Source organism: Sitodiplosis mosellana, unplaced genomic scaffold (assembly GCF_009176505.1).
Source record: "Sitodiplosis mosellana isolate CC-2019 unplaced genomic scaffold, AAFC_SMos_1.0 Smas_scaffold_1, whole genome shotgun sequence".
In the NCBI taxonomy this organism is placed as follows: domain Eukaryota; kingdom Metazoa; phylum Arthropoda; class Insecta; order Diptera; family Cecidomyiidae; genus Sitodiplosis; species Sitodiplosis mosellana.
The window spans coordinates 2,648,413-2,665,174 of NW_022595244.1; the positions used below are offsets into that span (position 1 = coordinate 2,648,413).

At 37.1% G+C, this 16,762-nt stretch overlaps 1 protein-coding gene across 2 annotated transcripts; it reads left to right on the plus strand.

The window, feature by feature from the left end:
- The first annotated feature begins 769 nt into the window (after nucleotides 1-769).
- On the plus strand, nucleotides 770-16,736 carry LOC129569084 (NGFI-A-binding protein homolog). Of its 2 annotated transcripts, none has more exons than XM_055447499.1 (10): nucleotides 770-787; nucleotides 867-2,326; nucleotides 11,561-11,662; nucleotides 11,799-11,966; nucleotides 13,222-13,477; nucleotides 13,613-13,951; nucleotides 14,020-14,113; nucleotides 15,066-15,166; nucleotides 15,304-15,415; nucleotides 15,870-16,736. In XM_055447499.1, exons 2-10 carry the CDS (start codon nucleotides 1,912-1,914, stop codon nucleotides 16,083-16,085), a joined length of 1,803 nt encoding a protein of 600 aa, XP_055303474.1. In that variant the 5' UTR covers nucleotides 770-787; nucleotides 867-1,911; the 3' UTR covers nucleotides 16,086-16,736. The 2 variants fall into 2 exon arrangements, with proteins under 2 accessions (XP_055303474.1, XP_055303484.1); XM_055447509.1 differs by having other exon boundaries at nucleotides 14,023-14,113.
- Nucleotides 16,737-16,762: the final 26 nt, after the last annotated feature.

The window sequence follows — 16,762 nt, forward strand, 5'->3', positions numbered from 1 at the left end:
TGCATTGGACTTCGTGGTTGATGTGGCTGTTGTTGTTGTTGTTTTTTTCGTCATTCTTCATTCGAACCGGCCATCGTTGACAAACAACATTGTGCCGGCTACTACTTGTCTTCATCGGACACTCTTTTTCCCTCCTTATGAACTTGTAATTGGCTCCATAACATGAGCATAATGTCGCAAATTTTCCTCTCATTTCTAGAAAAATATCATAAACCATACATGTGTACATGAATTGATAGAGAGGTTTCATGATCGAGCCGAGCCGTATGTAATGGATCCGCGATGAATTACCTATTTAAATCAGAAAAACCGTTCATTGCAATTGAACCTTTAAATTGCGTGTATATATATGAGAGAAAAAGAGAGAGTGAGAGAGAAGAATCCCCGTCGATTTTGCGTGTCAATGCGTAAATGTGTAGTTATTTTATATAAAAGGCGGAGCAAATGATTCGGAATGCCGAAAACAAAACACAGAAAAAAGAACAATACCAACAACCAAAGCAAAAAGTGACTTTGCACAAGCAAACAGCAGCTACCCAATTCAATTGTGTGTCCGGGTGAAGTATGCGACTTGAACCAATTCGTGTGTCTTAGTATGTAAGTGCGGAGCGCGGTTGTGTATGTGTATTTGATGCACGTATGGGTAATGCATAATGCGTAGCACTCACATGCAACCGATGAAGACGAAACGAAACAGCTACAAAAGGAAAACGGTTGAAGCAACAAAAAGGAGAATGTGACGACGACGACGACGACGATGAAGACGACGGTCGATGCTGCCTTTGCTGTGAGTGTGCGAGTTTTTTTTCTTCTCTCTTCCCATATTCACATTCATCTGTTATTCCTTCTCGTTTACCATCCAACAGCAGCACATGAATCGCCCTTCGATGCCACTGTCAAAGCTACCAATCGTTCAGAAGTTATTTTGATTGCATTCGAAGCGGTACATTGAAATACCAGACTATGAACTAACACAGCCACGGATTTATTTCTATTAACATACACATTTCATTTTTTTTTTAATTTTTCGTGCCATTTGTTTTAACTACATATTTTAATTTATTTTCCAAAAAATTTATCATTTATTTCTTTATTCATTCACTCTGAGAAATCGTGTGATTTTGTTGTTTATTGTTTGAGCTTAACGCCTTCATTTTAGTGTGTGGTGCTAGACCATCGAAAATTCCAATCGCAATAGATCGCTATCATTTTGAATCCAGCTGAAACATTTAAGCTTTGTGCGTAATTTTTTCTTCTCTGGGTGAAAACAAATCGTATAAATCCAAGTGCAGAAATCAAAAGAAAAGACTATTTTAGCAAATCAAAATTTGTATTCTAAGAAAAATCATCCGTTGTCATCCAATCACCAATCTCGTTGCAATCGAATAGCGCGCTTTTGTTATTTAACGTTTAACGTTAAATCATTCTAAATCAAAATCAATTTAAATCAATTTGAAGAGATTTCTTATCAACATTTTCTAACGTGTTTGTTTTTTTATTGGACTCATTGATTGTGTTTTATTTGTTTTGTGTAGAATCGTGAAATTGTTTTTCTTTTCGTTGTTCTTGAATGTAGAATTTTGTGATTTTAGTAAATTTGATTGTGAAGTAGTAGGTAATTTTCTTGAAAACTTAGGCCAGTGCGTTGAACACATACCGTCGATAAAAAAAATAAATTAGCGTTAATAATCATTTTTCATCCATCAAACATAACATTTAAATCGAGCAATTGATTGCTTCGTTGTTGTACCGTTGCAAAATGTAAATTTGAACACGTTTCAAGTACACATAACCTTTGGGAAACGTTTTGGCCGGACGATTCGATCCAAAATAGAAGCAAACAAAAAAGAGTATTAAATCGCTGTAAAACGTGTGTATTGTTTGTTGAGAGAGTTGTGTATTAAAAATATTATGGAAATTTCGGGTGGTCATCCATCGTCGACAACATCGCATCATACGCAAGCAACTAGTAGTAGTGTAATAGTACAAAGTAGCCAGCCAGAAGAAGGAGTTTCTCTAACAAGCCTTTCAGATATACATCAATTGCATCATCAACATCATCATCATCATCATCAGCAGCAGCAGCTTCAAGCGCCGAGCGCCGCTACCGCTTCGATATCTGGTCTAGTTACTGGTTCAATATCATCGATAGCACCACATCCAAAATTGCATCCGTTGCATCAATCACATTTGCACGCACAACAAACGCCGCCACATTTTGGTGCGACACGCACACCATCCATTCAGCAGGCATCGTCATCGTCCGCATCCAGTCCGATTTTGTCACCACCTGGAAAAACGCTTGGCCGCAATAACAACGGAACCAGTAAGTTTAGACAGACACACTCACTCATTTTCCTTTCAGTTCAACCACAAGTTTCTAGCCAAAGTCAATCGCGAAAAAAGCAAACTAAACCCGTTTCAAAAGTTTTTGGCGCGTTAAACGGCTTCATTATTCATCAAGAGTAATTCGTTGTGTGTTGTTTTTTTCTGGTCACTCATTTTTTCCCATTGAATAGACGTTCCATTATTCCGTGCATATGTAATTCAAACAGAACAGAGAAGAAAAAAAACGCACCATCCATTGTGGAAAACATATGGTCTGTGTCCCGGTTCAATAGTTCAAAGAGTAAAATGCTTTAGAAAAAAATGTTGTTGAATGAAGAAAAAAAAATTGTTCTATTTACTCGCACGATTTTTATTGAACAAATAATAAGTTTTTACCCGTTACCTTTCGGGTTTTTTTGCCCTATGATGAGTGCATATAATTTTTGAACACAAAAAATCGGTCGAAAGACATTGTTCATTGTGGCCCAGCACACGAAGAGCAACGGCCAAGTAAACATATGCTGTATAAAGATTTTTTTTTTCGTCTTCAATTTAATGTTTTTTTCCTTTCTATTGCACTCCACACCGACACATTGTGCGGGTAATCTTTAATCAGCGACGGAAAAGGGATTCAACCCCTTGAATCGTTGGAGTTTGACGTATGTTCGGAGCACTGTTTTTTTCACATTGATTTTTCAAGTACCGATTCATTTATTTTAAGATTCGAATAACTTTTATTCCACGATTCAATGCAAGATTCGATTCAACGGTTGGTCAAATGTCCGGAAAAAAATATGAATTATTATTGTCGAAACTAGAATTCTTTTTCGGCAATCAATTTGAATTGATTTCATTTGTTTCCGGCCCGGTCAATATCAAATGGATCCCAATTAACATTTGCAACTGATTTATCTCGTCAATTTCTTCCTTGGGTCATATCAAACAGCCCTTGGTTGAGCCATCTCCAACAACACTGCGAAGACTGAAAAACACAAAACAAATCGTTTGTATTGTTAGTGCTTTGGTACATGTTCGCCAACACATTTGATGTTAAAATTCAAACTTTCCGATCGATATCATAAATAATCGATGTTTTATAACTATCGAAAATAAAAACAAACACCGAAAGTTGTTGAAATAACAACATCGATAAATCTCGCCGTTTTTTTTCGTCTTCATCTGTGCGCTCGCAGAATTGAAATTTGATCATTTGGGAATTTCCACATAAGTTATTTCGAAAAGCGCCGATTCAAACATAAAACTTCCGATGCATTGAAGTCGTAAAACGTTAACTGGCAGTTGGCTGCACATAAACATAAATCAGCTCGCATCAAATTAACCTAATCTGTTGCTTTCCGCAATTTTCCATGTTCGTTTCGGAAGCATTGTCGGTGCAGCGAGAGACTGTTTCTCTTAGTGAAGACTTTCTTGCACACAAATACACACACGGTGTGTCTGTCTGAACACACTTTCAATCGTCGAGTTCATTTCAACGATATTTTTTAATTAGACCATGGTGGAACTTGTACAAAATTCATTCTGTCTGTTAGCACAGTTGTCCAGTTGACACGATATTGACTCGGCAAGCAGTTCTTTTACAGCAAACCTACTTGCCAATTCTCAATGAAGTTTGATAGTCTCGCAGACGCGAAAAAAAACCCGACAAACCAACAAACACAGTCGCGCGAGTCAGGAAAATGGGATAAAATGATAGAAACACTGCCGAAGTGCTCACACACATTCACAGATTTCTTCTCTTCTAGCACACTTTTTTCTCATCAATTGTGCGTTCGTTTTAATCGTTTTTGTGGCTCTTCTTGGTCGTCAGTCGTTTTTGTTATTTGTTTGGTGCCGTCTCGTATTTCTCATGTTGGATATTCTTAATATTTTTCCGTTTCGCTTCTATTGCCATTTTCCTTGCACCGTCCCTTTCTCTCACTCGCACACTCGCTCGCCTCACATTGTCCGTCTCGTGATAATCTGGATTTTTTGCGCTCAGCTCAGTATTGCTTTTATTGTTTTTTCATAGACGATCAGGAGCCACACGATATAAATTGCAGTTGAAGAACAATTCTACACTCTATCGCAGACGAAACGATAACACCAAATATATTGGGCGCGTCTTTTTCATTCTCAACAAAAACACATGTACATAAACACATACTCTTTCTTCCACACACATCGACCAAATCTATCGAGAGTTGGAGAGCGGGAGCAAAAAAAAAATGTATCCAAACCGAAAAAATGCGATTATAAAAAGCGATAGAGACGGGGAAAAAATGTGTGGATACAACGAAGCAACGGAACTCAAGAAACAAAAATCAATGAAAATGCACCAACATCCAACAACAAAGTTTCAGTAGTTTAACTCTCCGTAGACGCGCATAAAATTGCGGATGAATGCGGATTTACAGAAGAAATCGAATTGTTTTTGGGGGTAAATCAAAGAGTGAATGAAAAAGAGAGGGAAGAGAGGGAAGAGATAGATGGTATATTAACATCAGCGAAAAATAAAGACGGCATCCACTCGATGTTATCAATTCAAAACTGTGCGAAATATTGGAATGAAAAACAGTGAGAGCGGAAAAAATGCGGCGAATTTTTGGCGTCCTCATTGAAACCAAGCTCAAGTTCAAAACCAGATCTGCATTTAAGCATGGGATAATAGCAAACAGACGTTAGATACAAACAGAACACACTATTTTTTTTCTATTCTTTCTTCATCTTTATGATGTATTAAAGGGAAAAATGGCGCGGCATTGCTTGCGCAACAGATCTTGCTCTTTTGTACCGAATATTTCTAATGATGTCAGCACATCGCCGTCATTTAAATTCAAGGGTAATAAAAACATATCTTTGAAACGCCATTTTTTCACCGGATTTAACGGTTAAATTCAAATATTCCACGAGACCGACGCGAACGAGAAAAAACACACATATTTCGAACAATCGTTTATGTACGTAGTTACATCGTATTTATTCATTTCGAAAGGAACTCGTTTTGGATGTATTCTCATCGGATGCTTGGTCCTGGTGATGCGAGAGAAGAAAAAAAGTCGCTGCCGATTTAAAAAGGCAGTCTCTTAGCCTACCGTTTCGAATGAATCGTCACCCCAGTTCCATCGAAAGACGACGCAGTCTTTGTGATTTTCAACCGGTAAATAACTTCTCTCTCACTCACTGTTCCCATCGCGATGAGCAATCACTCTTACACTCGCATGTGAGCCATTAAATTATTCGTGTACCGACAAATTCATTTCGATGTACCTCTATTTCGAAGAGAATGCTCCGTAAGAAAAAAACTTCCGCCTTTCGTTTCAATCCAACCAATAAGGTCTACTCACAACCACCATTTTAACTGCTGTTTTTTGCCAAACATAAGGGTAGCGATTTTTTTCAGGTAGTTTCGTACCCTAGACACACACACTTACCAATCGTTGTTTTTTTCTGTTCCGCTCAAACTGAATTTTGTATGTGCGTCAATAGCACATAACGACATAACAATCATATACCATTCTATTTATTGTGATTATGTAAAATTCATAACCCTTTCCATTCATTCGATCACAAAAGAACAAAACATATATATATATATATATATAAATTTCAGTGAAAGTAAACATTTCAATCGCAAAAAATGGAAATGATCGTTTTTTCCCACTTTCAAGGAGCGTTCTTGTTGCCGAACAAATATTAACGGTTTTCGGTGTTTTTGCAATATGTTTGAGTGTCGAATGCATCATACATATTTTTATTAATGAACAAAAAAAAAATAATTAGAACCTGGAGTGAACCATGCCAGTTCGGCCGTCGGCGACAATTTAATTTCTTTCCAATTTATTGCCATCAAAATGGCAAGTTTAATTGGACAGCCAGTGACGTCAATTTCATAACAATGTTGATAACTAATAACACGCCGGTATGAGAATTCATCGATAGCATGCGTTCCGCATCAATATTTGTCGGTAAAGTGGCAATTATATCGAGAGAAACGTACACCCAACCACCTGCACTCTACCAAAATGTGAACGAAAAAAAAAATGATTTCGAATTTCTATCAAAATTCAAGAATTCAAAGACAAAATTCAACGATCAAAGGGCAAAATAGTTTTCTTGTCCATTTTTTTCTTCGTCTCCGAATTGCATAGAATATGCGAGCCCAGCTGAATTGAATTCTAACGTAGAAAAAACAGTAGTCGTTTTTACTCTCGTTAGTGTAACGTGCACGCACCGCGCTCGAATTCAGTTGACCGATGACAAAAACTCAGGCCGCCACATTCTTGAGCGTCTGTAACATTTTTTACCAGCGCTCAACTAAGAGCAAAGGCATCAATCTATCGATAATCGCAAACTGACTTTCTTCGATGTTTTTTTTTTCATGCAATGTCCCGCACGAAAAACTTCCGAATAATTATGGAATGTTGAATTCGCGCACAAGAACCGGCGCAATGAAAATAACATGAACCAAACAAAACGAGGTGAAAAAAAGCCATGGCAAAAATTTACACAAATTCTTGTGCACATTCGGCACAAATCTTAGTTAGACATCGTCGTGCAATTAAAAAGTTGGATCAAAGAATCTTCATGCCATAATGCCTTAAGAACACACTCCCGCTTTTTTTTCTCATCTAATAATCGAAAATGTTGTCGTTTTTTTTTCTCTGCGCAACCGTTTGTTTTAATCAAAAGTGAACAAAAAAATATAATAATATAATGAAAAGAAAATCTTCTTTCGAGTTTTTTTTTGCTTCAGCAAAGATTGCATCGCGGCTGCTGCTGTTGCTACCGTTGGCATCAACGGTGTGAAGAGCGTCCGATGCAAGATGATGATGATGACAAACGAAAAAAAAGCACACGATGTGCTTTCATTATGATGTGTTGTTTCGTTGCTTTCGCGCACCAACGATAAATACGTTCATCAAATTTTAAAGCAATCGAAATCATCAAATTATTGTTATTAGGATGAATTTCATTTGGTCTCTCGGGCATATCAGTGGACACCATATAGGAGCGAAAACTAAAAAAACACATACACATAACACAAAGAGTGCGCATTTGGTTGAGCGACCGAACCAAAACGGCCGCCGTAGTCACAAACATTTCTTTCTCCGCGCAACGCGTATTAATTCTCACTACACGACATGCGACGCCACGGCACACAACATCCATTATAAAAATATGCACATTGATTCCGCCAATGTCAAAGCTAGCAAAAAGAAAGGAATCGCTGTTGCTCTCGATATTCCATTTTGGCATTTCTCATATATGCTTTTTGCCCACGTTGCTCGGTTAATTTTATGTGCATTTTGAAATTTTCGGCAAATAGGCCGTTGTTATTGCATCGTTCTTCTTTCATATTTTATTTCGTTTTGTGTCATCAATTGGCGGTTCATCGTACACATATTCGCAACAACGGCAGCAACAGTAGCAAAAAAAAAGCATAACATTGAAATGTGTTTTTGGTTATTTCGATATTTTCTAGACGGATTTTTTGTCCGACGAACTGGCAACGCGCCAGTCGTAGCGAGTCACACTCAGAATGATTTGAAATAGACTGCAAATATTTGCAAGGATTCAACGTCGACCGATGTACCGCGTGAATCAAGTACCCGACCCACTAAATCACAATTTGTTCATACACACACGCTCGTGAGAACGGATAGTCCATGGAAGCGGATTGCAACGCATCGCATCAGAAAACAATAAGCCTTGTTTTATTGTCGAAATCAAACCTCATGAATGACAAGACATTCAAACAACAACATCATCATCGCACACTCGGTATGTTGTGAGAATTTTCATTTTTTTTCACGTGTTTCAATTCATCTGTACACGTTTCTCACACACTTTGTTCGACGGCCCAAAGAAAAAAACGCGAACGGCAAAGAGGAGAAAAAAAAACGGAAAACAGCGAGAAAAAATGACAACGGTACGAAAAATGGATTGAAGTAAATGACAGAAAAAATGCGACATCACATCCGAATATGCAAATAAGATGCGGTTCTCTCTCACTCGCTCGCACTCTCTTCTGCCGCCGAGATGTTTTCTTTAACATCATAATTCCCATCGAATGGCTCACCTAAGCATATCGCAAGCACACTCATTACACACTCGGCATTGTAAATCATGTGATCGCATAGCCTCACATACCGGATAAGTAATCGCTGCCGATGTGCTACCGTAATGCATTTTTCACGACCGAACTCGTTCTCTTTGATTATTATTATTATTTTTAAACGCAATATCGTAATAATCCTAACTAGAGACACAAAAAACACACACTTCTCTTAAATTTTTACCTGCTGAATTGTGGACTCCGGTCAAAAAAAAATCTCTTTGTGTTTATGCTTGTAAATTTTTTTTTTCGTCCGTATCTATCATTGGGGCCGGGTAATGCAGTAGTACGCATCATCAATTGAATAAATTAGAATGTAATGCGCTTGAGATACCTGCGGGCAACGCATCGCAACTAAAACAAAAAAAAAACGCAACATAAAAGGATTCATACCACAAGCGCAGAGAGACGTTCGCCTAATACCAGAAATTGAAGGGGCCAAAACCAATTCACGGGCGAAGAAGGAGAGAGGAAAAAAACGCACACATTCACAGCGAACAATATTCAAATCGATTCACGTATGCAAACGAAACAAGAAACATATGATAGATGAACTATTTGCGCTCTCTCATACACCAAAAAAACACGACCGATCTATTCACTCGCTCAAAAGGAAGCACACAACAAGACAAGAACACGAAAAGGAGATTAAAAAAATGACGACACCGAAAAAAAACACGTATGACTTAAAGGGTAAACATTTTTCTTGTTATCCTTTTCTAACTTCGTTTCGTTAGTGAAGGCAGCCGCGCTGCACAAAGCCGACTACAATACAGCACCTATTTGTCTGTGTATAAGAAAAAAAAGGTGGTGTTTTTTCGCGTTGCTCTTTCCTCGCATCTTTCGAAGCTTGTTGTGAATGATGATGATCGAATTGCGGCCGTCGTGCGCACATTGTGAACCGCTCTGCGTACGCAAATGTTTCTTAGACAGCAAGAAAGAGAGAGAGAGAGAGCCGCAGCATAGAAATTAAATGTTTATGCTGTTGTTCATAATGGTAATCAATTGCAGGAGTTTTTTTCTTGGTCGACGATGTTTTTTTTTCTGAGGCTGTTTTTTTCCTGTAGGAGTTTATCACACGACGGAATAGACTAGAAGAAATACCAGTTCATTTCGTATGCGTGAATCCCGTGAGAGACTTTCTGTGCCGACCACACCACATCGAGACGAGTTTCTTTCCAGACCGTACACGTGTATTGTCTTCATTTTTTCACTTTCGATTTTTTTTTTCGTGCGCTTCTTCTCTCTCCCCCTCTCTCTCTTCTCACATTTGTGTGTATAACTCGACTGGCTTGCGTTTTTGTTTTGCATATTCCTTCTATTCATAGTTTTCCTTTGATTCAATTCATTTGTTTGCTCTAACAATCTCTCGCGAATTTGTTCGGTTTTTTTTTTGCTGCTGCGATGCCAACTGGATATTCTCTCTCAGACAACGCTCATTGTCCGCAGTTTTTTCTTTGCTTCTCTGAGATCACTTAGACTTTTGTCATAATTTTTTTCTGCACAAATTTTATTACCGTGTGAATGCCCGAGTAGATCACAGTTTAGGCAGTTTGTGTGATATACAAGTGTTTGTTGAGTTCTTAACCCGAGAGTCTTAAGATTTGAAAGCGAAATTTCACACGAAATCGATGGATTTATATAAAGAAGAACTAACATATTCCAAATTTAATGATTCTTGCAAATTGAAATCCATTTGATATCGGAGAAAAATTGGTTGAAAAACAATTTATTTCAAAATGGATTCAAAAGTGCTAAAATTCTAATTACACTTTTCATCTTCTTCTGCTGGTTCTTCTTCTTCATCTTTGAAAGATTTTTTATTTTCTTCTTCAAAAAATCCACTTCTCCATAAAAAAAACGAGCCCTCAATTCCAATCAACATTTATTGCATAAACAAATCATCCGTTATTCCCACAGAATTGATATCGTTCTTCAAAGAGAGGCAAACAACAGCAAGGATGCGATTAGAAGAGCGGAAAAAAAATTCATTAATATGTGTGAAAATAGCTGTGATGAGAACCAAAGAATATCCGTTTCATGTGTTTAACTGTAAAGAGCGGTGTCGATTTAGAAAAAAAACGCAGAAAAAAATGTTATAAAAACTTGTACATATCGGCTGATGTGTACAAAGAACAGCAACAATAGGGTCAATTTCCTGAGAGTGATAGTTTTTTTTGTTTGTCTCTGTTCGTTCTCCAAGCATGAGAAGATTTTCTCTCATTTGCATATTCGATGGAGAAAAAATGGACACAAAAAACACTATCTCTGATTTACATAAAAGGTTCATTGGTTTTTTTTTCTCTCTCTCTCTCTCTTCATCATCTTAGCGAGATGTGCACGGCGCATTTTTTTTTTGCTGCCGACAACCAAAGAACACTCATTATTCTTCATCTTTTTACACAGCGTTATGCGTTGCATGCATTAATTTTCTAGATTGCCAAGAAACAATAGTAGTAATTCACTGGTGTTGTGTTGTGTTTCGAAGCATTTTTGTGGCCCAAGAGTTCTTGGCCTCAGACTATGTGAAAGGACGCGAGTGGCATAAAAATCGGGAAAAATTAATTTTTTTTTAATTTCGAAAAAAAAACTGAGCCGACACGACTATACGATCCAAATCTACGTAGAAAAAAATACAACCCCTTTTTTATATTGGATGCAAGAAAAAAAAGGGTTGAAATCGTGCATAAGAAATAGAATGTAAACGTATAAAAAAACGCTACGTCGCAGAAAGACGATCAAGAGGGGATTAGTTGTGTTTGCATTCAACACAAATAAAAAACCAGCACCTCGAAATGATATTATGGGATTGGTTTTTTTTTCGATGCGACTCATAAATAAACCAATCACGTTCTCATTTGTCTATGAAAAAATGGGCTTGATTGAAAAAATAAAATGCTTTAGCTTTTGATTGTTGGGTGTAAAGGTTTGTTTCAATTATTTTAATTGCTCGGCTTTTGATCATTTGCACTTTGGCTTGAAATGTGGAATTCAAATTTCGAAAAGTATTTCACTTAAAATGATCAGTTTTTCATCTTTTTTTAGTATTTTGTTATCAAATTTCATCTGTTCTTCTCTCTCTTTTTTATATTATCCATGTTCTTCTCTTTCTTGCAGTGGTCTCTACATCCACACCACAGAATGAAGCTGAACTGCAGCTATATCGAGTTCTACAGAGAGCCAGTCTTCTGGCATATTACGACACATTACTTGAGATGGGTATGATTCAAAATCGATTTTTTTAAAAACATTTTCTCAATAGTATTTGTTTATTTCATAAAAATCTCTTAACCAAATGAAGATAATTCAACAAATTGCTTTGATTTTGAATCAAAATTCAATCCGTTTTTTTCAGGTGGCGATGATGTGCAGCAATTATGTGATGCGGGTGAAGATGAGTTTTTGGAAATTATGGCGCTAGTTGGAATGGCATCAAAGCCGTTGCATGTTCGCCGTTTTCAGAAAGCCTTGGCCGAATGGGTGAGCAATCCAGCGTCGTTTAAAGTGCCATTATCAAGTATAGGTGAGTTTATTTCACAGTTTAATCTTTGGTTAATTAGATCAAAATATCCATTTCAGTTTCAAAATATGTAACCATAGGTGGGTTGTTCATTCATTTTTATTGTTGCTTCATTTTAATTCAAATTGAAAAGAAATTTTCGTGCAATTCATCTCGATACAGTTTTATTTCCCCGCTATTAAAGCTCCTCCGTCAACTAGCAAATTTTGGAAAAAAAATTAATTTAGCGAATTTATTAATTCGAATATTGAAATCGCATAGTGATCACAAACCGGTGATAAATGATGCCGAATCTCCACATAAATATTCGATTGCGGCCGATGTATCGCTGCATTCGCCAGCTCTTTGCAGTGGAAAGATGTTCTTCAAACTTTCAAAGTATTCTTCCGCTTGCTGTGGCGTGTGTTTTAATTGGGCTTAACAAGTAATCCAGAGGTACTTGAAACATTCAAAATGTTGCCTTTCGTCTTTGCCAAATGTGGAACGGCCAACGTTGATAACTCTATGACACTTCGAAGATTGGTGTCGATGATGCGATTGTATTCGGGCAAATCGAATTGCTTGCAAATATGCCCGCACTGTTGATTGACACGTCCAACTTTCCAAAGCGATTTATCGTCTCGGCAATGATTCGATTAGCGTCTTTTGTTATGTCCGCTTCGATCGCCAAAAGTGTCGGTGCACCGGAACTTTTAATACGTTCAGTAATTTCGTTCAATCGATATACGTTGCGACCAACCAAAGCAATGCACCCACCTTTTTTGGCCAGGTACTCTGACCAATTCCTGACTCGCCAATTCCTGAACTTGCGCCAGTAATTAAAATCACTTTATTAAGGAAACTCATTTTCTGGATAGAACAGCGACTTTTCAATGCCTTTTCTTTGACGTTCAAACATAAACTGGCTGTGTGACGGCAAAGTTCAACAATTTATTGGTTCGATAAGACGATTGTTCACAAAGTGAATATGTATTCAACGATTGCTTGTCAGGGTAACCTTTATTTTCTTTATCATGACTGTGCGATGATACAATTGCGATGCAACTTTTTTGTTTAGAACAAATGTATTGAAAAACCAACAAAACAACGTTTGATTACATGTTATCATCATTTTATTCGCGCATAAATGCAGATGCTTATCAGAAATCTCATTTAGTATGGGGAATCATTTGCAGCGATATAATATCTCCTAATACAGGGAACAACATTTGCACTCTTCTTTCAAAAATTACTCATTTTCAAAATTACCCATTTTCAGAAACAACGCGAACTGAATTCAGCCCTGAGCCCGTAACACAATCGCGCAGCCCATTTCACCCGATCCCAACATACAGTCCGTCTTCAATTAGTGGAGCGGCCACAATGGGATCCACCTTCAGTACGATCGGAAGTATATCATCACATATTGGCAGTTCAATTGGCGCAGCTTCAGCCACACCAATGAGTTCGGTTTCCCAATTAAATCCAACGTTATCTCCTGAACAAGTAGACCGGCTTACTAGAGCCGCCGATCGGTAATTAATCAATAATAATTCCTTAAATTCGTTTTACCACGAAATTAAATAAAAAAAAGATTTTCACCGAATATTGCTTTTGATGCGATAAGAAGGATGGTTTTTAAAAGAAAACATATTTTATCCATACATTAGATTGGCAAGTCAATATCAATTGTTGGACACAAAACCACAAAGCACGAAAAAGCGATCAACGAAAGAGATTGATGCGATTATCGCTCTGAGCGAAAATGATGACCGACGAATGTTTGGAATTCGAAAGTTTTCCGCAATTTATGGTCGTTTCGATTGCAAGCGTCGCCCCGAAAAGCCGCTAACACTTCACGAAGTGTGCGTGAATGAGGCAGCAGCACAAATGTGTAAATTTATACCAGCTTTATTGACACGACGTGTTGAATTATTTCCCCTGGCTCGCCAGGTTGTCAAAGACGCTGGCTTCGGACACTCAGCTGGTATTGCTCGCATCGCCATGAGGTAAATATTACAAAATAATCATCGCATGCAAAATTCATTTTTTCTTAAATGTGTTGTTCTTCCCTCAGCAGTCAACAGTCAACGTCATCACGTTCGGCCGAAGAAGAGATGCAAGCAAAACGAATGAGATTGCCAAGCGATACCAGCTCTGAATACAGCAAGGTATTGAGTCCGTCACATTGTCATGAACAATGCGATTGTGAACGGTGTGAACGTATCACAATCATCGACATAGATTAGAACAAATTGTGATTGCGTGCAATTCAAAATGCATTTATACGCTTTTACCGTCAAATTGCTTTCGATTTTACATTTTTTTTTGCCTAATTTAATTTGCTTTGCTTTGGTTTTTCGGCTCCTGTTTTCAATTCTATCCTGACTAAAATCAAACAAACAAAAACGCCAAATTTTTCAACTTGAAAGTCGTGATTTTGGCTAATCAAAAATGAAGGTACATTTTTTTCCAAATTTTATCAATGAATCTCGCACAAATTTGTTTGACTAAAAATCACATCGTTGACTAACCTCAAAGAATTGTACTAAAACCGATTTAATGTGTGTTTGTTACAGTCGTCAGCTGCACAACCAATACAAACTCACTACTATTACATTCCTTAGCACCTGAACTAACTGCTTCGCTTGTGGACTACTCAAAACTACCATGCTTGATGCAATTAATCTGTCTGTTCTTTACTTTTTCTAGCTTTTGTAGTTATTGCATGTACCAAAGATCTGTTTTGTTTGTGATATCGTGTATTGATTATTATTGATAGTGACATTATGCAATGTAGATGTAAGTGCTGCTCGAACCGAGAAAAAATTCATTGCGTTTGTATTTAGTTTGATAAAATGGGTCTTTTTTGTTGCAAATTCTATCTAGTAAGACTGATCAAATTTTTTTTTTCAAATTATTTACGCATGATATTTGCATGACAAAATATTTGCATTCTAATGATCTCACGCTATTTCTGCTAATAATTTATTTTGCACCAAGGTAAGCCGCTTCAGTATAACTTGCTCGCACTGAACAACTAAATTCCAATGAAATTGGTCAAATTTATGTATGAGTCATCAAATTTTCCAGATTGAATATTTGATTTGTATGCAATTATAGGAATACCACACAAGTGCCGAAGAAATGCGACACAATTTGCTGCAAATCTATCATAAGCTGGGCAAATCATTTGATGTCGGCGATATTGCAGCCCGGTTTTCGTACGTACTTTTTTAATTTTAACTCAAAATTTCCTTCCGTCTTTTATTCCGATTTTTCATCGGCAGTGTCGATTCGGCACAATGTATTTGTAAATATTATGAATTTTTGTCGATTATAATTATTTGGCTTCCCACAGTTCGACTCGTTACTCACGTTCCGATTGTGAAGATGACTCCCGATTCTCGTTCAGCAGTTCGAGTTCGCCACAGCTTCAGTCGTCCAATGGCGGTGATAACGATGTTGAAGAGGTGATAACGATGTTGAAAGAATCAATGAAATACATTTTTTTTTGCTAAAAAAAACACTTCCCAAAAGAAACGGCCAATATGTTTATACGCTGTCTATCCGCCGAAAATACACTACAATATATATTCACGCTTATCGGACGCCGAATTCAATATATATTCTAGTGTATTTTCGGCGTATTCTTCAGCGTGAAACATATTGAAACATATTCAGGCGCCCTCTGATGGCCATGAATGCATTCATTGATTCAATATGTTTCACGCTGAAGAATACACCGAATATACACTAGAATATATATTCAATTCGGCGTCCAATAAGCGTGAATATATATTGTAGTGTATTTTTGGCGGATAGACAGCGTATAAACATATTGGCCGTTTCTCTTGGGTTCAATATCTCTTGTGCTCCTTTCTCACATTTTTCCTCCATTCATTTCTCAAAATTCCAATATTTCAGGAGAATAAGATGTTAAGCGAAATGGTTCGATCGCCTGACGATGAAAAGGAAGTCACCGTAACCGCAAACATCAATGCCAATGCAAACGGGTCGTTGGGCGTGCGTGTGCTTTCAGCTTCGGGCAATAATATTATTGCAGTTGCCAATCCAGCACTCGCTCTCAGTCCGACACTCGTTGAACCGATAAATATTAAGCGAGAAGCTTCAGATGATTAGATAAAATATTTTTAAAATATAGAGCATTTTTTTTACATAGTCTGGTAAATGTGCGATCCTCAATTTTGCGAAATAATTTCTTATTTTAAATCATATATTTGCAAGTTTATTTTTCACACCAATGAAGCAGCCATTTTATCCTTGTCGTTTAGCGTTGAAACATGACCATTTTTTCAGTCTGACTTTTTCTTCTTTTTTTTTCATTCCAAATCAAAATCAAATTTTCTAGAAAAAAAATCGATTTTAATCCTGATCAAGTTTTCCTTCCACAAAAATGCCCTTTCCAATGTTAATTCCCCGTAACTAAGAACTAGTCGTTTAAAAACCATGATTCATTCATTATTGATTCATATAATCATTTCATCTTCCAATCGACTGAATGACTGGGGCTAATTGGCTGCTTTTTTATCAACTGAATGAGTGAAGTACCTAGTTTAAATGCAATAGAAACTTGAAATAATATTTTATGTGAGCAATCTAACCAAAAATAACACCGAAAGCAATAAAGTTTAAACATTTACAAATTGCCTTATAACAACTCAATTTCTATTATTGAAGTGAGAATCTCTCACGATGAAACAACATTATATTTTTTGTAATCAGATGAAAAAAGAATTTCAAATTACTGAAGTTGTCACAAAACATTTAATTCGCCGATGAATTTAGCATTGAAGCAT